This window comes from Calonectris borealis, chromosome 20 (assembly GCF_964195595.1).
Source record: "Calonectris borealis chromosome 20, bCalBor7.hap1.2, whole genome shotgun sequence".
NCBI lineage: Eukaryota > Metazoa > Chordata > Aves > Procellariiformes > Procellariidae > Calonectris > Calonectris borealis.
This window is the reverse complement of record NC_134331.1, coordinates 3,083,040-3,109,692: the sequence shown is the minus strand read 5'-3', so window position 1 is coordinate 3,109,692 and position 26,653 is coordinate 3,083,040. Positions and strand designations below refer to the sequence as shown.

General features: G+C 44.5%; 1 protein-coding gene across 1 annotated transcript; it reads right to left on the bottom strand.

Annotated features, from left to right (window-relative positions):
• Positions 1 to 363: 363 nt before the first annotated feature.
• Positions 364 to 22,350, bottom strand: LOC142090911 (ATP-binding cassette sub-family A member 10-like). The gene is made up of 38 exons (XM_075169421.1): positions 22,220 to 22,350; positions 21,617 to 21,827; positions 21,046 to 21,204; positions 20,701 to 20,801; positions 19,665 to 19,891; positions 19,199 to 19,337; positions 18,646 to 18,831; positions 17,409 to 17,556; positions 16,733 to 16,904; positions 16,094 to 16,152; positions 15,558 to 15,668; positions 15,290 to 15,465; positions 14,775 to 14,894; positions 14,275 to 14,413; positions 14,050 to 14,140; positions 13,621 to 13,760; positions 12,899 to 13,018; positions 12,547 to 12,742; positions 11,647 to 11,813; positions 10,780 to 10,907; positions 10,272 to 10,409; positions 9,617 to 9,730; positions 9,144 to 9,314; positions 8,672 to 8,782; positions 7,899 to 8,027; positions 6,994 to 7,059; positions 6,455 to 6,546; positions 5,922 to 6,042; positions 5,455 to 5,572; positions 4,899 to 4,990; positions 4,000 to 4,178; positions 3,331 to 3,406; positions 2,958 to 3,052; positions 2,391 to 2,510; positions 2,017 to 2,157; positions 1,675 to 1,754; positions 1,539 to 1,594; positions 364 to 934 (listed from the first exon to the last, which is right to left on the bottom strand). The coding sequence occupies exons 1-38, from the start codon at positions 22,319 to 22,321 to the stop codon at positions 836 to 838; spliced, it is 4,890 nt and encodes a 1,629-aa protein (XP_075025522.1). The 5' UTR covers positions 22,322 to 22,350; the 3' UTR covers positions 364 to 835.
• Between the last annotated feature and the right edge of the window lie 4,303 nt (positions 22,351 to 26,653).

Here is a 26,653-nt window from a genome sequence, read left to right as displayed (position 1 = left end):
CTAGAAAGTTTGTCCCCATCTGTCATACAGGCCCCCTTTAAGCCCTGAAAGGCTGCAATAAGGTCTCCCCAGAGCCTTCTCTTCTCCAGGCTGAACAACCCAGGCTGGTTTCCAGAGGCAGGAATGACAACCCCTCACCCCGGCGTGGAGGGAAGAGCACGCTCGCCCAGCCAGGTTGCCAGAGATAGCAAACGTGAGGGACTACAACCGCCTGGCCAGCAGCCCTGGGCCCTCTGCAGCCACCTCCATCCCCAGGGGAAGGAGTTCGAGCTGCTCAGCTGTCCCTGACGGTCCACAGCAATGATGACATATGAGGGTGTAACCGCGGTTTCTATAGAGACATGTATTGGAAGTGTATAAAAATAGAGTGCAAATTTCAATAAGATGTATTTAAACATGTCATAGGCAAATAGTCCCACAGATCGGTGGGAGAGGAGCCCAGAAGGTTGGCAGTGTGTCCAGATGCTCTGAAGCACCCAGATCCACCAAGCAAAGCAGAACCTTGATCCCTGGAGATGGGTTATGACCCTTCTTTCTGCAAACCTTTCTGTCCCTCTGCTGCACACTGCTGTGCTTGACAAGAGCTCTGACCGGTGCCGGCACTATTTCATCAACCAGCCATTGGAAATGCAACTCGGGGTAGGGCTCAGTGTAGATACCTACAGAGTCCAAGTGAAATGTCTTCTGCATCGGAGAGGAGCCCTCAGCCGGTGCTCGCTGGAAAAGCAGAGCCTGTTCCTCCTCTTCGTGGTACGCTGCTAATGGTAGTAAATATGGGCAGTATCACATCAGTTAGGTTAATACTGAGTAATGCGTAAATGAGCATCTTAGATCTTTAACAGTCCTCTTGCTGAAGTTGTTTCCATTCGAAAGTCCCATCCAAAGTCAGATCAAAATTATCCTTTTCCTGCTCTCGGGAGAGTTCCAAAAACACCTGAAATAGGCAAGATAAAGCTCTGATTATTTCTCTGACATTCACTAGACACTGTGATGCTCCTTCACAGGAGGTACATCTCTGCAACCCCTATGAGAGATGTGTGAAGTAGCTTTATGTGGGGAGCACATACGCAGTAGCTGAGACTCCTGTGCTCTCTGGTATAACCTGCTGAGAGGCACCGGCTGCCCATAGGTATAGCCACAGAATAGGTTTTACCCACCAGTGGATTGACATAAACATTCCTCATCTTTGTCACCAGCCTTGTACAAGCAGCAATAACCTGCTGCTTCAGGAGCGATCGTAGAGGCTGGGCATGGGCATCTACCAAGGGCATCCATCCCTCGGATGTGCTGTGTGCCTGAATCCGGTGAGTGGAATCATGCAGCAACACTTTGCCTAGGTTTGTTCCCACCATGCTAAATCCCAGCAGTGAAAAAACCCAAACATTTTTCACCACTTTCCCAACAGAGAACCCCTTGCCCACTCCCCCCAGGCAGTTTTTTGGTGGAGCAGCCTTCTGCCACTGCACTGGCCCAGGTCTTGCTGCGGTTTTTGGTCCTGCTCGCGCCTTTACAGCATGTCTGGCCTTGAAATCACGTGCCTGAGCCAAAGTATTCAAAGAGAAGCTGTACTCCTCGAGGTTGAAGTTTCGTTTGGCTGTGGAGAAATGGAAAGAGAGTTGGAAAGTAGCTGTCTGTGTTCCACTTTTTGAAAAAGTCATCTTGTTTTGCTCTTACCTTCCTCTAGCTTGGAGAAAGACTGAGACAGAGGCAGTGCATCTTCCATTGGGACCTTGTAGACTAGCAGAGAGGGCAACCTTGAAGAAAAAAAAGAAAAGGCAATTTTTGCTCTGTATTGAGGTTCTGGGATCAAAACTTTATGCCATGCTATGAGTTGGACGTATGGACGTTTTGCAGCAGGGTTGGACGTGGTGACATTATTGAATCAGATCCCCATACAGAGACTCTGAGCTGTCTGTCCCTCTCCAGCTGAGATCCGGTGTCTGGCCATCACACTGGGCATATTTTTAGGGATGAGGTAGTGTTGGAGCCACCATTCATCCCGTATTTTATAGTTACCGTTCCTGACGGGCTGCACTTGGGAAAATCCTCGAAATCTCAGCATGGAGAAGATCAGTGCACTGTGGGTCCTTGACCTTAATTTCCAGTAGATAGCCTTTGCCAAACTTGTTCTTCAGATACTGAATGGAGCCAATGCACCTGCATGGGAGGGAGGAAACAAAAAGAGATGTCAGTGTGAAACCATTGATGCCCCACCGTCTGCTCCTTCCCAAATTGTGCTGCTGGTGAAACCTTGAGAAGCACTTCATAAAGCCCACGGTGGTGGGCTCAGGTAAGCGAGGCTGGAGGAGAACCCCTGCCGCTGCATGGACCGAAGAGGGGCCAGGAGGTATTTCCCAGCTCAGCCGTGTGCCGGCCGTGCTGTCACCCACCGTAGCTGCCCGGACACCATCATGGCCACGCGGTCGCACACCGCCTCTGCCTCCTCCATGTGGTGCGTCGTCAGAATGGCTCCTGTCTCCTTGGTTTTCAGGGCGGCACGAATCATCTTCCTGAGGACCAGAGGGGGGAAAAAAAAAGCTAACACCCCCTAGGAATATCAGACACTTTTTCTTATACCTTTGTCTCTCAAATGCCTCTCCCTTAAAACAAGTGTAAAAACTTTACACACAGCAACTTTAGACTGATGTGCACATGGTAATACTTTGAAATAATGACAAAAAGAAATATTTTTGACTTGGGTCCAAATTCTTCCAAATCCCATATATGACTGTCCTAACGTTTGCGACAAGGATGAAGGTAAAATGGTTTTTCTCTCCTTCCTCATGCTTTAGCTAGAGAGCACCAGGAACATGGAGTTTCCAATAAAACCATTGGCATGTGGCAAGCTGCGCTAACGGCAGATGGGGCAAAATATTCTTTACATAACCTTAGGCATCTGCTCTTGGCTTCCAACCCCTTTACCCCCGTGGTGGCACAGTGCCTGAGGTCCTACTCACCTGACGCAGCGCTGCCCACTGGGGTCCATGCCAGTTGATGGCTCATCCAGGAGCAGGACCGTGGGGTTGCCCAGCATGCACACTGCGACGCACAGCTACCAGAGGGAAAGGGGTCTGAGTCCAATTTGTTGCAGTCCCTGGCACTCTGTCTACAAAGAGCTGCAGACAGGGTTGCTTCATTTATGGGAATCGGGGTTCTGATTTATAGGAAATGTGGGTTTGGAAAAGGCTAATTTCCATCACCCCACCATGGGAGGCAAAACGACGTTCTCCCGGTAGCTCAGAGCGCAGGTAGGTCCCTCCGTTCATGGAGGGGATTTTTCATTTGTGCTATGAGCATTGCAGTGCTCATTATAGGCAAAACAAAACACACCTTTCTGGTTATCCCAGCAGATAATTTTCTGGGTTTTTTTTTTAAACAATCTTGAAGCTGCAGAGCATTCACTATTCTGTGGGGAAAGGGAACAAACGAAAAAAAGAACATTTTTGTTATTCCCAACTCAATACTCTCATCAAGGATTCCCAAAATGATAAGAAAAAGGAACTTTCTTCCCCTTGCTCTTGACTCCTGCTTGTTTTCATTAAACATTTATTGTGTTATTAAAATGTAAGTGAATATTTGAAGCAAAGTGTACTGAATGAGCCACAAGCTCTTTTCTAAACCCATCATTAGTGTCAACAGCATTATAAATCCATTCCACCTTGCCAGTGTCAGCTGAGCAGGGAGTACTTAAGCACCCTTTCTTGTAGTGCCAAACTGTAACTCCAGAGATTTTAGAAATGCTTCCTAAAGATAACATACTTAAAAGGACATTAGTGGTAAATTTATCCCCACTAAATGCACTTAGGCAAATTGGAGATTTTCTTATCTACTCACTTAATCGTGGCAATTAGCACAAAATCCCTTTTGCAGTTCCATTTCCTGAGTTTCTTTCAAGGTTGCCTCCGTCTCACCGTGAATTTTGACTTTCTGGTCCCCTCCTCATGCCCTAGGACTAGGATAAAACATTGACCAACCCCTGGAAACACCCTCCATCCGTACCGGTTGACAGCAGCAGCCGTATCCTCCTTGCACATCCCTTTCACGGCCGCGTAGACCCACAGGTGCTCGTGCACAGTGAGGTCCGGCCAGAGTGGGTCCTTCTGCGGGCAGTACCCCAGGAAGGCGGGTGCGTGGTCCTGGAGGTGGGAAGTTGCTTCATCTCCCCTCTTCATCAGCACCTGCACAACCAGAACTGATCGTTTTGCTCCCACATAGCCTTGCCCAGCTACAAGGGTATGGTTCAGAGGAAGGCTATGGGCTTCATTGGGATTTAGGCGAGGAAACCCAAAGAGCAAGGGAGTGATTTTGCAACCCTCGTTTACATGGTTTCTAAATATAAACATGGCCAATTAGGGTAGATGCAACTGCTTGTCAAAGTTAGAAGTAGCTCACAATATTTCCTTTCAGTACTTAAAGACTTAAAGGGGGCTTATAAGAAAGATGGGGACAAACTTTTTAGCAGGACCTGTTGCGACAGGACAAGGGGGAATGGTTTTAAACTAAAAGAGGGTAGATTTAGACTAGATATAAGGAAGAAATTTTTTACGATGCGGGTGGTGAAACACTGGACCAGGTTGCCCAGAGAGGTGATAAATGCCCCATCCCTGGGAACATTCAAGGTCAGGTTGGATGGGGCTCTGGGCAACCTGATCTCGTTGAAGATGTCCATGCCCATGGCAGGGGGGTTGGACTAGACCTTTAAAGGTCCCTTCCAACCTGAACTATTCTATGATTCTATGATTTTTTATTAATACATTATTTAATTTAACAGCACAATGCATTCAGTTAAAACCTTGATCCCTAATAATGCTTTGAAAAAATTATAGCTTAGCCTAGGTACAAGCTTTGCACTTGCACTTTTATCATGGATCTATCCCTTTTCTCCAGACACCTCCTACCTGCCCGGCACTCAGTGTCGTCTCTCCAGTAATCATTTTGATAGCTGTGCTTTTACCAGCTCTGTTGGGCCCCAGAAGTCCTAATACTTCTCCTGGAATCAATACATATAATTTCTTAGCAATACTCCCCATTCAACATATATATCAGGCACAGTCCCATAAAAGAAAAAATATAAAAGAGAGCATGCTAATATCAAAGATCACATAAAAGTAAACAGTATAAATATACACCCCGAGAGCCCTTAACTTTTCAACTCTAACTGATGCTGCGAGTCTGAGCATTGCTCCCAGGTCACTCAGAAGCCACTGATGAAGTGGATCCTGGAGAGAGGGGGCTACGTTATTTTAGGTAACGAAGAGTCAAAGGTAACTAATAGGATGCATCCACATCACATTGTTCATTAACACATCAATCACAGACCGAACGTGCCTTAACCACAGAGCAAATAGATTTGACCTTTACGTCCTTGCTCAGATAACTGAGAATCTGCAGAGAATTAACTCTCTGGGTATGATCAGAGGTCCAAAACAGGTCTAGAAGAGTTCCAGTTCTCACCTTTTTTAACACAGAAGGAAACATTTTTGGTGGCCATTTTCTTCTTCTTCTTAAAAACTGAACCAGCTTGCTTTATTTTATATTCCTTGCACAGATTGCTGACAATAATGACTGATCTCTGAAAGCGAGGAGGAAGAAGAAAGATTAGTCTATTATATTGGATAACATTAATCCTTCAGTAATATTTTTCCATTAAGAAAGGCAGAAAACCTTCTAAAGATCTTTGAATTTGGTTTATAGTTCACTGAGAATATGAGGTGCAACAGGACACTTCATTATCCACATTCCTCTTAGCAGCTTTCTCCTCTATCCTGGTGGGACCCACACGGTACATTTGGGAGTTTGATTTTCCCAGTGAGAATAATACAGCCAGAGCACTGACTTGCACTTAGTGATACCCGGTGGTTTGTTTTTTAGCAGTGGGCTTCTTACTGGTATAAAATGAGAAGGACAACACTTAGTCGTACCTCCTCCTGACTCGGAGCCGCTATGGCATTTCTCACTGCTGCTCTTTCAGCTTTAACATCTTCATCTTCCTCTTCGAGCTCCTCGGGGTGCTGCTGGCTGCTTTCTCTTCTTGGGGAAATCCTACAAACCCACCAGATTCATCTTAGCATTTTGTTCTTTACCCTTGTTCCCCATCAATGCATTTTGGATAGTCCAAGAGTGAATGTCCTTCTGGTTCAATGTTTTTTGTGGTTATTTATTTATTTATATTTATAATCTTTCTGTGTTGTACAAAGAACCAAGCTGGTACATCCACACAGCACAGACACACTGTGTCTGTGTATACAGCTTGAGAGCTGTTTTATATTATCATAACACTGTAGTATTTAAGGGGCTATTTTAGCTATAAAAAATCACCCGTATTAAAAAAAATATTTAAAAATAGGGACACAAATGCAATGATATCTGATCAAAATGTTGTCTTCAAGGAAAAGTAGTGTGGTAGGAGTTTAGATCTCGCATGTGCCTGTGGCGCGTGTGTGTTTATACAAACCTAAATATTGGGTCCTTTCTCAGAAGTGTTCTTCCATATTTTATCTCCAAATATCGAAGAAGAAAAATGAAACCCACAGAATGGATATAAGGCTGAAAAAAAGAGGTTGCCACATTAACAGCCTGACCTTCCATCCTACTATGGCTGAAACTGGGAAGATGGTGGCAGTGTTATAAAATATGTGGGGGAAAAACACAGTATGAGAAAATAAAGCCCATTAACATCTAAACTCAGGGTAATCCTGAAGGCTGTGAACTCTACCATCACTTACCAATACTGCAGAAAATACCAATGGTAGAAGAAAAACACAGTTCATAAAATAACAGGGCAGCATTGAGCTGGGCTTATTTCATTTTCCATTCCCCATTTCAAAGGAACGAGGTTGTTTTTGCACAGGGGGGTAATCTGTCATCTAGACCCACCGAGATTCTCCTTCTGCATGAAATGAGTTCAGGGTTCTTGCCTGCTTCCTCGTAACTGAGGACGGGGTTTAGGAGACACACATTCCTAAATAAAAGTAATCTCGAATGTTTTCTTACTGCAAAGACAGCCATTAGTACATCATTCCTTGAAGCCACAGCAGATATCTCAAGGTCTATAAAAATCTGTAAGAATAAAAAAAAAAAAACCCACACTGAAAACCTGTAATTCTTTAGTATAATGCTGGCTAATCTTGGAAAGGTTAAAGGAAACAACAAATACTTTGAAAATGTACAAAAGCTTCTAATTTACCCAAAATAGTCACCACAGAGATGCACAAATACAGATGTTTGACTTTGGGCACCCCAGTCCTATACCAGAAAATGTCACGGCACTCAGTACGTGTATCAGACGCTCCTTTTGAGGGTAATGGCCTATCACAGGAAAACATCTCGTCTCCTCTCCTTTGGGATCCCGGTGGAGAAGAGGTGGAGGTGAGTGGGACAGGACAGAGGAGGAGTCTCTTCTATTTGGACTTCACTCCTAAGTAATTTATGGCTCATAAACGGTCTTGCACGTAGCTGGAGGGTTTTGTTAAATTCTTAGCTGACTTTCCACGACCTCCCTCAGCTGACAAGGAGTAAAGCGCCTTGTGAGTATTCTTAATTCTCACTCGGTTTCCATGCAAAGTCAGATATATAACTTCAAATTTTCTCTTACAATTGTTCAAGCCAAGTTACTCGGCTCTGCATGGAAAGAATTAAGAGTGCTTACCTAATCCACAATCACAGCCCAACTGCATGAGAAGTAGCCCCTAGCCATAACGAACAGCTGGAAAAATTAGATCTGGTCTGAAACGGTCATCTAACGATGCACTCTGGCCATTTGGAGAATCGTACCCATAAGAGGAAACCATTGAGCCTTCCCAGAATGCAGCGTGTGGTTACCACCAGCCTTTGCTCACAAGGACAAATAGCTGTGTTTTATGGTGGGGCGCCTCCCCTCACCCAACGCCACCGCTTACCATCTGGCAGTTGATCGTTACACCCAGCAGTGGGTACACGGGAATCAAGAGAGACACAATGTAGAGGGAGAATGCAGCATCATCCAAGAAATCCATGGCTTTGTCGATGACGTAAGAAAAAAAGCATACCTAAAAATAAAACAAGAGGGTAACTTAGCTGATGGGAAGGATTATGCTCCTTACTGGTCTTAAAAATTGTGTGGGTCTACCTTTTCAATTCCCTCTTGAATTTCTAAAAATGGACAAGAAATATAAAGATGAGAAACGGTGAGGGTTCAGGAGGTCCTCAGCCTTTTCTGCTTGGTGGTAGGCTGCTGGTTTGGGTCAGCCAGGGAAACTTCTTCCCAGACACAGGGCTGCTTTGGGCAGAAGAACGAAACATGGAATCCCGTCCTGTTCTTTTCCATCCCAGTTCATGCCAAATAACCCATGTCCTTCCAGGTCAGGCTCGGGCTATCTGTGTCTAACCTGATGGCTCATGTCTCAACACCTTACCTCTCTTGGATGCGAGGTGTTGAACAGAGCAATAAATAGCTTTTTTGCCACCATTCCTGCACCAGCTCAGGGTGGATCCAAGCATTTCCCTGTGCCACAGCAGGATTGTGGGAACAGAACACGGTGACACAAATTTAATATAGAATTGACTGCTATAAAACACATGCCTGCATTTATGTTCTACATCCCTACTTGGTGTTTTGACCTCTAGTTCATCTTTAAGATCTCAAAATACATTTCTGTAAACCCTACAGCACATTATCTAGCCATAGGCTTACCAATATCAGGATAAAAGACCAAAAATCACAGTTCCATCCTTTGCGAAACACGAAGGAGATCAAGTAGGTGAAGAGAACGATAGAAATTCCATAGCCAAAAGCACCTGTGATCTGCAGAAAAAAAGGCTTTTCATTGGAGAAAATGGAGTGATCGAAACAACCAGAAACCTATATATAGCAATGTGGTTCAGTATAAACGATCATACATTAAGATCAGGACATTCAGAAATTACCACAATTTTACTGCTAAGTGTAAAGGAGTATATTAAGGCAAGATTTATTGTCTTTTATTTCCAGCTGGGGAAACCCAAGTGATAGGAGGTGAAACAAGGAGAAGGCCAGTAAGCATCTGGGGACCCAGAGGTGTGCCAGCACTGTCTGCTCCCACGGTGTCTCAGCTACCCCTACACGTGCTCAAAATATTACTCCAATCCCTCCCTAGCGAACCAGCAATCACCAGAATGGGATGTACCAGCAAGAAGAAGATGTCGATGTTCCCGGAAATCTTGTTGGTCATTGCGAACTGAAGCCCGAACATCGAGAAGAGAAGGAGCCAGCACAGCGGGATGTCCACCAGTGCCTGGCCGCACCAGTATGCCGAGGGGAAGAGCCCCGAGATCCGCAGCTGGGCACGAGCTCCCACCTGGGAAGGCACAATGCAAAGGGCAGTTTATTGTCGGTGCCTGGTTGGCTAACTGCACCCATGGGAATGGCTCCAGGAAATAAAAAACTAACAAAAAGCTGTTACCATTGCGATGCTGGGGTAAAATTCTACCTCTTTTTGTCTTTTAGCATTTCGTGCTGGCTGCAAAGCTGCTCATGGCAATACAGAGAAAAGCACCTCAAGGTGCCCATCATATTCAAAAGTCCTTGTGGCAATGCAGTTGTAATCCCAACACCCAAAAATCCCAACACCCTAAATCTGCTCCATTTCAAGGAATTTACCTTGTAATCCTGCATGTAGCCCATTGCAAATTGAGGAGGAAAACCAGGGAATAACACCAGCATATAAACGAGGTAAAAATAAAAAAAAAAATGCCAGAATCTTGGATCTTCTATCTGAAAACAGAAGAACAAAGCATTTGTAGAAAACATCTGCAATGTAACGGCTAGATGCCACAATTAATCTTACTGCATTTCTCATGAAGTACAGGGCAATATGAACACAAAGTGGGATTTGAATATTGGCAGGAGAAAGGTTTTTCCCAAACCATAGCCCTGCAAAGTGCTTGCCACCGGTGAGGAGAGACGGGAGGTGCAGGTTCCACTCTTCCGTCCCAGACTTGTGGTGACCTATCGCTTCTGTCAATTGATGGACCACAGCTTGAATAACGTGACATAGAGAATAAGAAACCTCCTGAAGAAACCCTCCCAGCCACCCTCTCCATTCAGCAGCCCTCAAGACCCACAAGGGAAAAATTAGCTTTGGTTTTCCTGAAGTCAAACATGATGGTTCCAGAGCCACCACCGAGGAAGCTGGGTCTACAGGTACAGACAGCCCCTCATGGCTTCCCATTAAAATCTGATGACTTACTGAGACCTTAAGCAGATTTAAGAACTCTTTTCTGACACCTTCTGGCTGCCAGGCTCTGACACTTACGGAGAAAAATGGATGACTCCAGATCCGAATGTGCACGGTGGAATTGAGTGCTCTCAGCAGAGCGTTGCTAATGACGTTCACAAGCACCGGGAAGCAGTTGACGGGCTCCACGTGGCATAACACGGTAAACCTGTAGCTCTTCAAAGAGCAAGATAACAAGATGAAAACTCTTGGCTTTTCTCATCTGCAGGGAAGCAGTAGAAAAAGAGCATGCCAGGAGAATCCAGGCCTGAAATAATTTATTTTGCCTATGCTTTGTTTGCTGAAAACCACATCAGTAGGTATTGGAAGTCTGTATAGCTGTGCTACAAAAAAGAAAAGTTTGAGGTGGAGGATGAGGGAAACAACGTCTCCTCTAGCATGTAGTTTACCAGTTAAAACACTTCCAAATCTTTGTACCTGTGACCTTACTCAATAGGACCATCCCACAGGTAGAGCTGATGGAGGCATTTTGCTTAATTATTCAATTGTTGGGAGTAAACAGGAGGAAGAGAACAAAAAGCCTCACCTGGCCTTTGCGAGACACTTTTATAGCCCCATTGTGGTTTAGGTCCTCTGTGATATTTTCCTCGCTTGTTATTTCCACTGTGAGATCTTGGCTTTCAAGCGTGCGGATAAAGTCTTCAATGCCTACGCCTGGTGTGAAAGCCCAAAGCAGAGGAATCATAATACTGAACAAGAAGAGAGTCTTTGATGGTTTGTTGTTTTTTTTTTTTAAATCCATGACCACCAAACAAAACCAGAGAAAGTGTAATAACCGTGGACATCAGACAGCACATATGTGCACATCATTGCACATTCATTTATGTGAAGTTAATGGACTTCAGTCTCATTGACTGAATCTCGCATTGTCATTTTTTTTTTTTCTGCCTTTGGTGAATTGCTGCAGAATGTATTTTCCTTGCTGACAGTCTGATGAAGCCAACAGTATTGTACTCTGGCAAAATAACATAAAATAGCATCCACTCATATGAATGTTGAGGGTAAAACTCTGGAAGTAGACTGTTAATTTGACTCAGTAAGCCCTTACTGGAGTTGGGTGCCTGGTTTGAGGATCCCACACTCTGAAAACGCAGAAATTGTTTGGATAGAGATCTGGATTTGGGGCGGGGAAAGAACTGGGTCCCTTCTAATCCTATCTGCTACAATATCCTTTTTCACACCATTGCATCAGGATCTCGCCAGCTGCTGAAGCCAAAGTAGGCTTCATTCACAACCCCTTGAGAATGACAATTTCCATGTTCTTCTGTCACTAAAACCTTCATCACCCCTTGGATCCCCTCCATCCTACAACTGTCGGCTCTTTCTACATATTTTCCTTTGCAACAAGAAGCCCCAGAATAGGAAAGGATGAGGAAAGGCTCGTTCCCCTCACCCGTGTTGTTGTGGACCAGGAGGCTGGTTGTCTCCAGGTGAGTCCTTTTCCCCAGGGGCAAGAAGTACTGTGCAGATGAGAGCTCCCAAGCATTCACACTCTCCCAGGCAGCAATCAGGGACAGTTGCAAAACCAGAGGAAGCAGAAAAACCACATAGAGCAGCAAGCTACAGTAAGAAAGAGATGAATAAACACTCTGAAAACAGACGGTCAGCAGAACTCATTTGCGTACTGGGAATGGTATACTATATTCAGGTTACCCACTGTTTTTTCTGTTAAAAATTTTTAGCAATTTTATTTTCAGAAGTCTCAAACTTTGATCATTCACAAAGACCCTCAAAATTTAGCAGGGAGAGGACCTCAGATCTGGAGTGTTCCATGTTTTAGGGCCATGAAATGCCTTTAAGATTTCCTTAAGATGTAAGTTTTTCATAAATCAGCATTTCCCTTCTGTTTCTTGTGCCCCACTGGGAAATGCCATCATGACATTGGGGCCAAATGAGTTCAGACACTGGCAACATGAAAGAAGTTTAAAAAAAAAATTGAAGAGGGAGTCTGAAAGTAGTATTTTTCCCTTCTCTCTCTGTACACACTGGTTTATTTTAAAACTTCCTCCTTCATCTGAAATAAAAGTGTTTCTTAATGATTCTTTTCTTCGGAAAGAAAATGGGTTTCCTTTGCATAAGTCACTCAGTACAGAAATGAAAATGCACAAAAGGGAGATTTTGTATTACTGGCACTGGAAAGGAAGAAGCTTTCCTCTCCTCTGAGTGCAGATTACCCAGATCATTCATTGCTAAGACCTGATATCAATTAATCCAAACGCTCATCGAAACAGTCCCCCCTCCTGTGACTGTGTCCAGTTCCAGATCTGCGAGAGAGAATCACTTTGGTACTTACATGGACCGCAGGTTTTTCACCGAACTCTTAAGCTTTAAGAAGTGCACCCATGCCATGGCAGAGACCTGCTGCCTCCAGAGAGCCAAGTCGCTGATTGCCGCCTTCCCGGTGTCCGAGAGCAGCAGGGAGCCCGGCTCCGTCTCGTCGGGGCACCGCGGTCCTGCTTCTGCACACTCCTCCCCAAGGACACGCTCATCTGCAGAGAGTTTTCCACATGCACATCTATGTCTGAGACCAGCTTCTATGTTGTAATGTGTGAAAAATTAAGAGCCACCTCGTAATCAGCTGTTGGAGGCATGCCCAGGGGTTATTGCAAAGTAGCCGTTCTCTTCAGCTACAGCCACGATTGTACCTTCTTGATCCACTGTGGCTTCCTCCTCCAGTCTCAGGAAGACATCCTCCAGGGTTGTCATGCTAACTCCGTAATTGATAATTCCCTGGTCGGAGCAGCTGTCGAGGCCACTGAACAGGTCTGCGGGACAGAGATAGCCCAGGTGTCTTCAAGGTTTCAGACATAAGCACGTATCTCCAGACCAGACTTTGGTTCAGCTGAGTCAGCCTGACTGGACCATCTCCAATCACAGGGAAAATGATAAAGCAGCAAGCTGCCAGGATGCAAAGGGTCTGGAGGAACACAGAATTGCCAAATCCATAGCTCATTGAAGAGGTTTTTCTACTTAGCACCTATGCATCCTCTGAGGCAGCCGGGCTGTGGGACTGTCAGGCTGAATGTGATGGATATGGTGAGTGAGGGTCTGCCTGGTGCCGCTGCAGGTACGGAGCAGTACCGGCTGTAGAGTTTTCTCTTGTCACTATCTTCTCTTTTAACAGAAAGAAAAATAAACTCTCAGTAACACATGTAGCCCAGTTTAGCCTGCTAGGTTTTTCATTACAAACAGTGGAAAAGCATTTGTTGTACATTTTGATCTTAAACGTATGGATGCTAAAATTGGAGGGGGGGAAACAAAATGTAACAGTTCTACAGTCCTTATGTGACTCCTGTAGATCACTTTCCCCACATTTGTGATTATTTTTTCTCTATGGACAATTCTCAATTATTTTAATATACATTACCTGGGAACTTATTCACGCTTTCTATTGGCAATTTATATCTCAGCTCATATTGACTGTGTCCTGAGAATATGACATTGGGGATGTACCGTGTAATCAGAGATGTCAAGTTCTCTAAGTCACAAGACTCACTGACGTGGATCCTGTTCAGTTGAAAAAAAAAACCAGATGCTTAGTTTTAGAAAAAACCAAACAAATAAACAACCACCACTGTTGTATTTGCTAGGATGCATAAAAAGAAAACTCCAGCATACTTAATTCATTCCTTACTCTGGAGTAAAGTGCTGCTTCAGTTAATTTAACTGAATATTAATTCAGTAAATTTTCTTGTTTTGATGACATCTGCTCTACGGTTTCCCCCTCACAGTCATTCTGGTAGTTCCTTGTACGTGCATGTTCCCAGATACGAGTTGTTGGGGCTGAAGTAGATACCTTAAATGATAGCCAATCCCCCATTTTTTCTTCAAGAACAGAGAAGAACCAACACACTTCAGCCTCCCGTGCAAGATAAAAGCCTTGCGGTCTAAAGAAAGAAAAAGCCAAAGGAATTTATACTGTAGAGCAGTCGTTCAAAACTTTTTTTGCAACTGAACCTCACATGGGCTTTCTGCTCCAGGGTTATTCTGCAGAGACGCTACAGGCTGAGCCTGTGCCTACCTGCGAGCATATCGGCCTCTTCCATGGACTGGGTACTGAACAGGATCACCCGTCCAGCTCTGTGCTCCTTGAGGAGGCTCCACACCTGATGCCTGGAAAGAGGATCCAACCCAGCCGTTGGCTCATCCAGGAACAAGACCTGCAGATAGGATGAAATCAGACGTTCCTCATTGCCGGAGCGATTGCATGTCTTCTGGGTTTGGTGTTTCCTGAAAGCCTCAGGTCCTGAAGGCAAGAGACCCAGGCCACCTTTTATGCAAGGGCAGCTATTCTGGGAGCTGTGCAGAGGTCAGGGAACTATCTATCTGCTTTAAAACTAGACTAGCAAGACGGGTTATGAACTTAACAAAATTAAATTATTAAATGTAGTAATTTTAATAATTATGAGCGCTTTAAAGGGGTCTGAAATCATGCATGACCTTGTAGCCAAGTACATGCATAAGGTTTTATTTATGGACCTGAATATTCCTTATATTACAGAGCCGTGCCTGCTGCTTTACCTGGGGGTTTCCAAGCATGGCTATTCCAATGGATAACTTCCGTTTTTGCCCACCACTCAGTTTCTCAGCTTGAGTGTCTTGAATGTTACTGATATCCAGCAGTTCCAAAATGTTTTGCACCTAGAACAGCACAAGGATGGCCACTCTCAGCACCAGTTGTCCTTCCATCCTTTATTAGCCATGAAGGAGACCTGGCTGGGACTGAAGGCACAATTTCTAGGAGCATGTACCGAGGTCTAGCTCCTACCCACACCGACCCACCACCAGCAGAGCAGCCACTACAGGGGCTGCTACATCCCCTCATCTTGAGCAGAGGAAACGCTGTGGTTGCATCAAGCCCACAAGCTTGCCTACTAACCTGGTCGAAGCTTGACACCAGCTTCGATTTTCAGAAGACACAGCCGGGTGGAACCTTTGAGCTTCCCAGTGCAAAAGGAGCCTTTACTGAAACGTGGCGTTTGCCTACAGCCTCACGTTGCTGCGCAGTGATGCCTTTCAGGGGAACACACACTTACCTCTCGCTCTACCTCTTTGGACTTGATGCCCTTGACTTCTGCAAAAGTTTTCAAGTTTTCTCTCACCGTTAAGGCTTCAAACTGTATGTTGAATTGTGGGCAAATGCCAATCATCTCTCTAATCTCTTCCCTATCGCCTATTTCAGAGAGTTTGTAGTTATATATGGTTGCAGAGCCTGTTTACAGGAATAAACGTGATGAGGTGGAACGAACTGGTCTTTACAGCTTTTGAATCAAGCCCACACCATCCCACCATTTGCCATCCTACCTTCAGAAGGCAAAGTGAGTCCACTGAGCACATTTAAGAGTGTTGTCTTTCCAGCCCCACTGTGGCCGAGTAAGGCAGTGATCTGACCCTCGTAAATATTTAAAGACAAACCTAGAATGAAAACAACATCAAGTTTGGGAAGAAATGAGGTCTGACTTGCCTCTCCTCATTGTCAAAGGCAAGACAAGTCAAGAAGTATAAGAACCAAGTAGCAATAATTAGCCAAAAGTGCATTAAGCAGTGTGGGGCAAAGTTCTGCAAACCTTTAGCTAAAGGCGTAAGAAGCTGCTCTGTATTTAGCAGAAAGGACAGAAATACAAGAATAGGAAAAAAAAAAAAAATCTTTCTTCTCTTTAGTCTTATTAAAAATGGAAAATCAGTAAAAACTGAACAAAACAGTAATCAGTTGCATCAATTAGTATTTTACATAAATTTTCAAGGAATGCAAGTGGTGTTTTCTTTCTTTGACCGACTGAAATGTTTGCACAACTGTTTTTCCTCATCTTTAACAGGAATCAATATCACAGCTTTCATACCTCTTAAAGCATTTGTCTTCTTGTCCTTCTTTTTATACGCTTTTTTAATATTGTTGAGTCTAAAAGGAAGGTAAGGAGGATATTATTTCAGGATTCCTGTAAATACATTTCCCTGGGGCTCTTTTTCATTCTTATGGGCCTTAACTTAAAATGAGAGAAATGGCATGAAACGTAAGAGGTACTGGGAAGCAGCCCTGAGATTCAGCAGGGTTTGGCATGCTCTGCACTCAGGCGTGAACATCACTGCCTGGCACGCAATACCGGAGCACCAAGCCTTGCAAAGACAAGGTCGAGCCCATTGCAACAGATGGCTGTTTTACAACGGGCTGCCCTCCGCATTCTCCTTGTTGTCCCTAATGGACATTTAACAAAGTCCACAGCAAAAAAACCTGCGTTTTTTTAGTCTGAATTTATCCGAATTTCACCATTAGTGACCAGCCTGAATTATCTATTTATCTCACCTGTATTTTACCTCTAATTTTTCTCTGTGAAACAAAGTGTTTTGCAAGAGCCTCATGAAGATGAAAACTGCCTGGATGAGTCAAAACAAAGCTGATGGCACAAGCGGTGGTCTGTGGGAGCACTAAACCCAAGCTACCCAACTCAAAAAGCATGAATAGGAATTCCTTCTCTCTTCACCTTATGGCCTCCTTCCCCACGAACTCAGGGGGCACCGGCTCTATGTCATCACCAAGGAGCTCCTCGGGGCTCGCTGCAGTTCTGGGCATCTCCCTGGTGGAGCTTCTCCTTCTCCGCATCCAGTACGAGGGCTTCAGGCAGAAAAAAGGAGGATCTGGGATGCCGTATTTGCCTGACAGGAAAGCAAAGAAGATGACCTATCATTAACCAAAGCCACAACCAAGACATCATCCTAGACTAAACATTTAGGAGGTTCTAATAAGTATTTGGCTACCTCAAAATTGGTACTTTGTCCACTTAAAAAAAGAGGTTTGGAGCTGGGGTAGATGAGGCAAGAAGGGTGGCTTCAGGGCTATATCTAACGAATTCAATATTTTACTTAATGAATTAAAATATTGTCCCACACATTATCACACTATTTTCACATAAACAGTTCAACAGCAGTATAATTAGAGAGAAAAAAACACTAAATACTTTATTGTCTTTGATTTGGGAATTACCAGTGTGTGCCAGGGACAGAAAAGTCACTCAGCGATGTAATATGTTTTTTTTAGTCCAAAAGCTATTTTGGTTGACTCAGAGAATGGAGCAGCCCTTGAGGAGCTATTACACGCAATCTGTATAAATCAAAAGTATAAAAGAAGAAAGTATGATCATAAGCATAAACCATACCAACCTGACAGCACTTTGTCGAAATACAGAGCTAACAGCATGTACAAGACTGAGTCAAAGATCAGCATAATGTAAGTCGAAAACAAAAAGTATGATTCCTCCATAAGGTTAGAAAAAGAGAAACCCATTCCATATTTTTCTAAATAGAGAATCTGAAATAAAGGACAAATAAGAATAATTTTCAGGCTGGAAAACTATGCAAATGCCATCAAACCATGGATGCAATTGACTTTGTTAACCCAGCAATTATCTGCAGTACTGACCAATTTTTCTTCCTTTCTAGTGAGGAAGGGAAATAAATTTACCCCACGCAGAGATCTTATGTTTTCATTCAGAATTTTCCAGAACAATCCAGAAGCAGAAGAAAAGATCAGAGTTTTATAGAAAATCATTCAAGAAATACGATATTGGCACCCTTGACATGACAGAGTCATGACAAAGGTGGTATAATTTTACATAGTAATTGATTTAACTGTATGGTAAATTAGCAGTAAACTCAGTTTCTTTTTCTGCTGGTGCAGAAATCTCCTCTCCCAGACGGATTTTTTTATATATCAGGAAATCAAATATTAAATAACTGGAGCTAGAAAGTGTCACTCAGAGCTATGGAGATATGACTGATGGAAAACTGGGAAACTGCACAGAATTATCCAAAGCGGGGATGGAGGAAGGATAGCCGCAGCAGAAAACTCAAATTGTATTTGCACATTCTCTCTTGCCAGGAAGAGTCGTTGCAACGAGAGGGGAATGACCGGGCGGCGAAGAGCTGATGTCCTCGAGTCACCTCCCATCTGCCTGGGGTCCAGCCCCGGCGGATAATGGTGCCGTTGTGTGCGGCAATGGGCTCGCTGGGGCTTCCTCGGGTTCACATGGACACTACAGAAGTGCACAACGGCAGATTATTTGTGACAAGGGCTGTGGTTTTCTTTGCATTCATCAGCTCTTTAAATGGGGGAATGGGATGGGCGCATTGGAGCCCCTCTTTGCTGCCCAACGGCGGCTCAGCTCGCACGGCGGTTTCAAAACAGGACGTGGATATGAGTGAAAAGTACCTGAAGATTTTACAGATGTGGAAAAGCTGGTCTTTTGAAATGAGGACTACGACTTTCTATGCCTTTTTCACCGTAGTGGCAGGGTCTTTTATTGCCACTGTCTGTGACAAAACCTACTCTGTCCCCGCCGAGAGGGCCCAGGACAGCAAGCTACCGGCAAGGTTCAGCTGCAGAGATGATGCCCCATACCTTTGCAATGCCAGCATTAAATGCAAAAGGAGAGAAGAGACTGAGAAACCACTGCAACGGTTCTGGAAGATTTTCTATCAGCACAGTGAGGCTCAGGCATCCAAAGAGAAAGGTGATGAAGAACCCCATGGAGCCGGCAAGTTTGGAGGTCCGCAAGAGGGAGCAGAGCATGAAAACCAGGTGGATCTGTAAGGACAGAAGTTTCCTTCAATCACTGAAGGAAATAAATATCTTTAACAGTAGCACTTCCATTTGCCAGGCTAACAGATCTCTGGTGAGCTGAGTAACAAAACACACCAAAGTCCTTCTTAGTGGGTTGATCTGAGTTTCAAATCAGGTCTTTTTTAGCCAACCTACTGCCCATCAGACCTTCAGGCTGCAATTCAAATCACTGCTGCTGAATCAGAGAATCCACTCAGCTATTTCAATTAGTATGCCCATGCAAAGGGTACAGTCCTGAGCACTCTGCAAAAGGCTCTGGAGTAATGCTTAGTCTCATCAACATAGTAATAAATCACGGGGTGAGAAAATTTGGCTTTAAAACCTGACTTACACATGCTAGGCCATACAGGAAAAACAGCAGTAAGATTGCAGGGAAGCTGCTGAGGTAGAAAGCATCCTGCACCATGAGAACTGTCAGCAGGCAGGAGAGGACCATCACGTAAGCAGCATACAGCAGACTCCAGGAGAGCCTTGAGATGGAAAGGTGGCATTACGCTTTTGTTTAATTAAGAACTGTTGTTACAACTTCATCTGCAGGGCAGAACCATTTTAAGTTAAAATATTATTTCCCAGGGTCAGCTCATTCACATCCTCTGCAGAACAGAGAGCATGACCCACCTTAGGAGGAAATACCCAAGGAAGAAGAATACTCTGCTGCCATGTTCAGCCCTTCTGGTTTGTCCTTAGAGTACTGGAGAAAACTTATGAACTCATTTAACTCACTAACTGACTGCACAAATGCCTGGGAGTATACTGATTTTTTTGCAAACAGATACTTTAATTAAGAAAGAACTCACCAAAATGCAATATCCTGCAGTCCCATTGTCTTCATCAATACTTTCAGCTTCTTCTTTTCTCTTACAACATTTATTGATAAGAAATACATGAACGGAGAGAAACACATCACGATAGTAATCATGAAATAACCGTACTCTAGTGTAACTGAGGACTTGACAGCCCGGGACTTCATACGGACGCCAGCAATTGATTTCATTTCTTCCCAAACAGAATGATTTGCCACCACCTGAAGGAATTCAAGGTCAACACCTCAGTATTTAGTTTGTTTTCTGCAGTGAGATGTATTTATATAAGCAACCTTCTGATTCATCGTCCCTAGATTTAGTTCTAATGCAGCTTTATAGAAAACATCAACAAGTAATGCAAAAGCCCTATGGGAAGGGCTCATCTGACTCACTTGTGTGTCTGCACCTCAGCTAGACTCCCTGCCTTGTCTACCGAGAGAGATAAATCCTTCAGCTCAGCCAGAGGAAAGGATCCAGACACACAAATGACTCACGCTCCCCAAGGTCCTGTTTCTCTCCCCGGGGATGAAAGCAGCCTGGACAGCCGGAGGTGCGCAGCCAGGTGGGAAGACCCCTACCCTGGTATATTTTTGAAGAACAATTTGGAAAGGAAGGTCATGAAATGACAGACACGCCTTCTTTGAAACCAAGTCATCCAGCCAAGTCAGACCACCCCAGTCTCCTGCAAGAATTGCCTTTTCCTTGGAATCTGAGAAATACCCTAAATCAAACAGCGGTATTACACTTTGTTCCCAGCCTTTAAGAGAAATCGTCATTTTGAAGAGAAAAAAAAGTTAGTACAGATTTTCAAAATTAAATTGAAAGCAGTCATTTTCTGCAGGAACTGCCGATTGCACTCAAGTTCTCATTGTTGCTGCCAATAATACTCAGACAGCTGAGTATTTAAAGATATTTGTTTTTCTGCAGAATTTTTTGACAAGCCCATCTCTTGCTATTGTCACAGAACAATTTGTCTTTCCTGGACCAAGTTTAAAATAAAAGGACACCTCAGTTCATAAATTCCATTTACCTCTATAATAGCTGCATCGATGCTGGACTGCAGGGAGAGGAAGCCTTTGTACCAATACCTTGGGGTGTAACAGTATTGCGATGTGAAATTGTCACAGTTATCTGCAAGGATGGAAGGTTAAGGGCATCACAGGTAAAAGCAGTGAAATATAATTGGTTTTCACTACAAAAGCTGATGATAAGCATGCATATGCACTATGGGAAGCTCTTCAAATGGACAGTGGGCCACTGACAAAACAAAAATTAACAATTTATTAACTCATTTAACTTACAGAGATTATTCCAACAAAGCGATGCCTATCCATGCCAGGCAATCACCCACCCATAAATTCTCATTTTGTATTACCTATGTATCCAAAGTTGTCATTTGGAATAGCCACATCCTCAGCAGGAAACCTGAGGTGATAGGAGAAGTTGTCTTTAAATACAACCCCTATAATTTCATTATTCGAAATCCAGGCTTCCTCCAGGGCTCTCTCATTCTCCAGTGCCTCTAGTTTTATACCTGTAGTTTGTAAGAAAAATATTGCGATGAGTTTCTGTAGGTCTGGAAATGGATGCACTGGCACTGGGTATATATTCTGCTTTTTTAGCATGGCAACTCCTCCTTTCCAGTTCTCCTCACCTACCAGGGTGGCACCTTTAAATACTTCATACTTTACCAGTTGGGAAGAAGTGAACCTCAAAAGAATGAACTAACGTGTCTTAATAGTATTATTCTACAAAGGCAGAGCTTTACAGGTCAGAAGCACAGACTGACCTCACTAGTAATTTAATACTAAAGAAGAAATATTTGCGAGAATGGAGGATTTGGGGTGAATTTTCTCTACTGACTGAAGATACTGGAGAACCACTAAAACATGATGTATAACAGGTTAAATAATGACAAAGCTAAATATTTAAAGGGCAAAACGTACCTGTCATTACAGAGTTCAAGGCCACTTTATTCATTATCTGCCTTGTGGTCACAGTGATGGGTGTAAAAGCGATGGTGACCCCAGTGGCATCATAGGCAGGATCATCTAACTGCCCGAGGTAGCTGTAAGGCGCTGGGAAGTAGGCGATGTTCATCATGAACATGGACTCTATGAACATCAACGGCAGAAGGAGCAGAGACAGCATCCACTCCTAGGTAAGGGGGAGAGCGGAGAAGAGAACTTAAGAATATAACAGTATAAGAGCATATTCTCTCTGTGGGATTAAAATACAAACAAGAGGCACTCAGTCACACCAGTTTCTTAGACATCGACTAACTCACAAGGTCTCTGCATTGTGCGTATCACCTCAGTAAGTTACTCTGCTCAAAGAGCCCGTCTGTGCTCTCATACATCACATAAGGGACAGAAATATTACCAGTTAAAAAAGTAAAGTCTTGTAAAGTGTTCATTCCCAGTCAGGGCTTTTCAAATGTACTTCGGTGTTCAACTTTACTAAACAAAGTTGAGGTGTAGGGGCAGGCAGTTTTGGCCACTCTTCAGTAGTTAGTTTCTCACTTTTTTTTCTTTTTTTTTTTAGCTTACCTGAAAGCTCTGCATTTTCATCCTCCACTTGATAAGTACATTTTTCCACAAAAGAATTTTAGTTTGCCGGAATACACTCATATTTCTCTGAAGTCTCTTCATCTTTGAACCTACAAAGAATTTTTTAAAAATTACTTTCAAATACAACAAAAGGTAGAACAGCAGTGAGAGATTTTATTTGCACAGTCCTTGCACACGTGCACAGTAATTCTTCTGTTCCCTTTTTACTGCAAGAGAGCTGAAGCAACTCAGACCTCCTGTGCTGAGCACAAGCCAGCCCTGCAGCACAGCTTCTAGCAGCAAGGGACCACGAGACCTCATCATCCTCAACAAACTCCCAATCCTTACAGCTCAGCAGGAAGGCACCGATTCTAACCAGAATTTCACGCTTCCATGCTGTAGCATGGTAAGGCTGGGAGAAGTTATTCATGAAATAAAAAAAGGAAGATGAGACTACGTGACCTAATTGGCTTGGGTGGCCTTAATATCCAAGAAATAACGACAACAACATGGTCTATTAAAATCTTTTTGCATGTAATTTTAACGTGCTATAGGCTTCACACCAAGACGTGTTGAGCAACTCCTGGCCGTGAGCTGAGCTCATATGGAAAGCAGCGTTGATTGAAGGCAACTCGGAGCTACGAGAGAACAAATTCTTGGAAGTGCCTTTGGAGAGCTGTCGTTATTGGGGATATTAATGGGAAATGAGAGAGAAACAGCCACGAGCATGCATTGGTGTGTTACTCCAAAAGATGAGGCAGCATCCTTAAAAAGATGTGATTAAAGCAAAACAAGGATTTGTTGCCGATTAATGCTGGTGGTGGAAACTTAAAGAAGTAGGCATAAAGCAAGCTGTCAGAGTAACTTTTGCAGATGAGATATGTCCATATTAACATCAGTAAAATAACTATTAATAACCGCAATGAGCAAAAGGACTAAGTATCCAAATGCAAAAGAGTTACACTCGGATAGCCAACTGCTCTGCTGTCACATATGTAGCTAAAACATGCTTTCAGACAAGATCTTGATTTTCGCCAAGCGAAGTCTCAGGTCGAAATATCAGAGCATTTATAGACCTAATCCTTTCAAACCTTCCTGTCATACAGAAGGAGGATTTACATTGCCTTGTTCCCTTTGGGGAATGATGCCTCAAGGTGCTGACAGGCAAGACAGAGTTTATCTTCTTCCAAATATTTATATTCAGCCCGCAGGAGAGGCACATCTCCGCTGTAACGAGGCAGCAGGCACCGAAATGCTGGAAAAGCAGCTGCAACAAATGGTCTTCCCTGGGTACACGCTGCAAACACACGTACTGGCACGGCACGGCGGGAGGATGGGGCAGGGACGTCGGCTCAGCGGCAGAAACCTGCTATTCTGCCATCGCTTTCTCAATAGATTTTTCCCTTACAGATGATCTCACTAAATCCAGGTGCATAAAAATTTGAATTTAACCTGTGCTAATGACGCTAATGACTGTGAAGTTAAACGTGCAATTGCTCAGTCACTTTTTCACCTAACAGAAGAAGGTGTAAGACAGCGTGTATCACCCGTATGCATTTCCACAGCTGAAACGGGATTTGTGTCACAGCTAAGGCAGGTTTCCAGTTTATCCTTCATTTTAATAGTCACATAGAGTAATCTCGACAAGCTGACACACCACTGGAGTTTCAGCTTCACACCCTGGAAATCCCAGGTGGGATGGGAAGCCGGCGCACCAGGAACCCGCTGCGGGTGTCCCACGTGACCCTGCTCCCCGTCACCCCGCAACGCTGCCTGACCCCAGCCGCGCGGCTGCAGAGTTTGGGCGGTTGGGGGAAACTCGGCAGAACTGATCTCATTAATCCTTCAGTATTTCAGGGGGAATGTTTAAGAGCATAAGATGGACAGCAGACTTTTTAAATTAAATCTTTAGCTTACACTGCATGTAGGGAAAGAAATCTGCTCCTCACATGTGCTGGATTGCTTAAAATACTGACCTGAGCTGAACCTACCTCATCCTCTTAGCACCGAGAAACACTGTTAATACACCTCTGCTGTAAACTGAGCTCTGTTGATGTGTTATTCCATAACAAAGTAAGGTTAAAGAGACTCTGTCACCTTTAAATAGTCACTAAGCTTAATCCCGAACTTAACTCAGCCTGTTAGAAAGATGCCCAGTGTCCCACCTACGCATATTCTCACCCAGTATTATAACGGTGTTATTAATTACTGGATGTTTTCATATCTTTTAAATAACAATTTTTATTTGTTTTAAGACGAATGTTTAAGCCTTACCTTAACAGGAAGTTTTGAAAGGAATCCAGAGCTTGTCCTTTGCGGAGTGCCTGTAAAAGTGGAGATGCTGAGCTTCCCTGGGATGGACTTGCTGGTTGTCCCAGCGGCTCTCAGTGCTCCTTTGTCCACGCACCCGTTTTTTCACTCAGACACTTCTGCCAGAAGGCATTCCTCACACCATCACTTCCCTTTTCCCTGGCTTCCTCCCCACTTCCACCTTGGCAGATCTTCAGATTTATTTATGTTATAAAAAGCAAACAGAGCATATTGTTGTTGAGTTGCTGGAGCAGATTCCCTGAAAAGTTACTCAGGAAATTCTTGAGTGTTGGCCAAGAGAAGAAAAACGAGCCCAACAAAAAAGCCACACACACACACAAAAAATCCTGTCTCTGGCAAACTCCGTTGTGTTTCTCAGTGCAGCAAGAGAGGCTGAAGTCAATAGAAAGATTACGGCACACTGCTGAAGGCGGAGCAGCAAACGGTGACTCTCGCTCACCTCCGAATGGCAAAGGTTTTATTTGCGAACTGTTTCAGTGCCACCAGCCCCGGTGTAGGAAGAGCAGTGGAGCACTGCCTCCCGGATAGGAACAGCTCTTCTGACTACAAAACATATTGTAAACATTAAAATAAACCTCTTTTGACTAACTCTGTGCTGCTAAAGGGAACGGGTTTGATTTCATCCCCAGGCTGAGCGCGTGGCTGTGGAGCACGCCTGCCCCTCCGTCGCCCACCGCAGCATCCCCTGCCGCAGCAAGGATGAGGAACCGACGGTGGAAGGGAGAAGGAACCAACTGGGACAGAGGCTGGGTTTGCAAACGTGGAGGAGCTGGATCTGCTTCTCTTTGCTCTGCCTAGCGGAAAACAATCCCACCCCTAACATTTAAATAACATCCAGATGTTTTAGAGCTAGGCAGGCTCCAGAAGCGTAGTAAGTCAGGACAGAGAATCAAGTTAAGACCTGTTCCCAGTACATCTCCTGGGTATACAAACCTTCTCCTCCTCTTTCAGCCTCTCCTTGCAAAGGGAAAAAAATGTAAAATTAAGCAGAGAAGTGGATACGCCAGGTCCCAGTCAGTGACTCTCAAGCAAAGACACCTCCCTGCCTATCTCCTTGACGGAGGCACTGATGTTTGGATCCATATGGAAAGCAGCTCTCTGGGTGTGTGGGGTGGCTGCTTTGGGGGCTTTTCCTGGCAGGAGCCATCACTGAGCCTCTGCAGCCATCTGCTGCTACCTGCTTGTCCGCATCCCTGCCTGCGTTGCCTACACACGCATCTGTGGCTGCATAATCCACCTGCATCATCTGTGCCTGCTTTGCCCGTACCACACCTGCATCGCCAGCATCATCCACAGGAACCAGGGGAGCTCATGGCGTGGGTGAGGGTCTCGCTGCTGTGTCTGTCCCATGGGATGGCACTGCCCCTGTCCTCCAGTGAGTCCCCAGGCCAGCCTTTCCCAGAGGCTGGGGGTGCTGGGGAACAGGGTGACGAGGCACCAGGGGAAACACCTGGCTGCCTGAATGTAGGGAGTTTCTATTTTACTTATTTTTTTTAATTTATTATTTAAAGCTAGGCCTGGCAGGCAGATGTCCAAGAAGAGATGCTGATCTGCTCAGACAGGGTCAGGGTGCTGGTACTTGCCCCCATCTCCCCACCAGTGTCCCCATCCCTCCCAAGCACCCACAGAGGGTGGGTGCTAGCGAGGAGCCCACCCCGTCTTCCCGACCACCAAAGCATGTCAGACACATGTGCCGCGGCCAGAGGACCTGCTCAACCTACTGTCCTGCTCCAGCTTTACTTTGGTCAAAGCACATCTTATTTTGATTCTAAATAATAATTATTTTTTGAAAGATGGTGATCTAAGAGCTGCCAGTTTTCATTAAACTTTTCCAGGGATTGCTGAGTCCTTTCCTCTTTCTGTGTCCCCAGTGGTGGGGACCAGAGGCGGACCAAGGTGGCTGAGCTGGAACACACAGCGACAGCAGATTTTTGGGTCAAAACACAGCCCCACGCCCCTCCACCAGAAAGGACCGCCCTCGCTGGCTGCATGACACCAGCCAGAAGGATGCTTCTCAGGACTGAGCGAGCCAAAGCTCTGGTGTCCTCCTGCCACGGATGAGTGAGGGTTTCAGAGTCTCCTCCAAGTTTGCCCATGATTGCC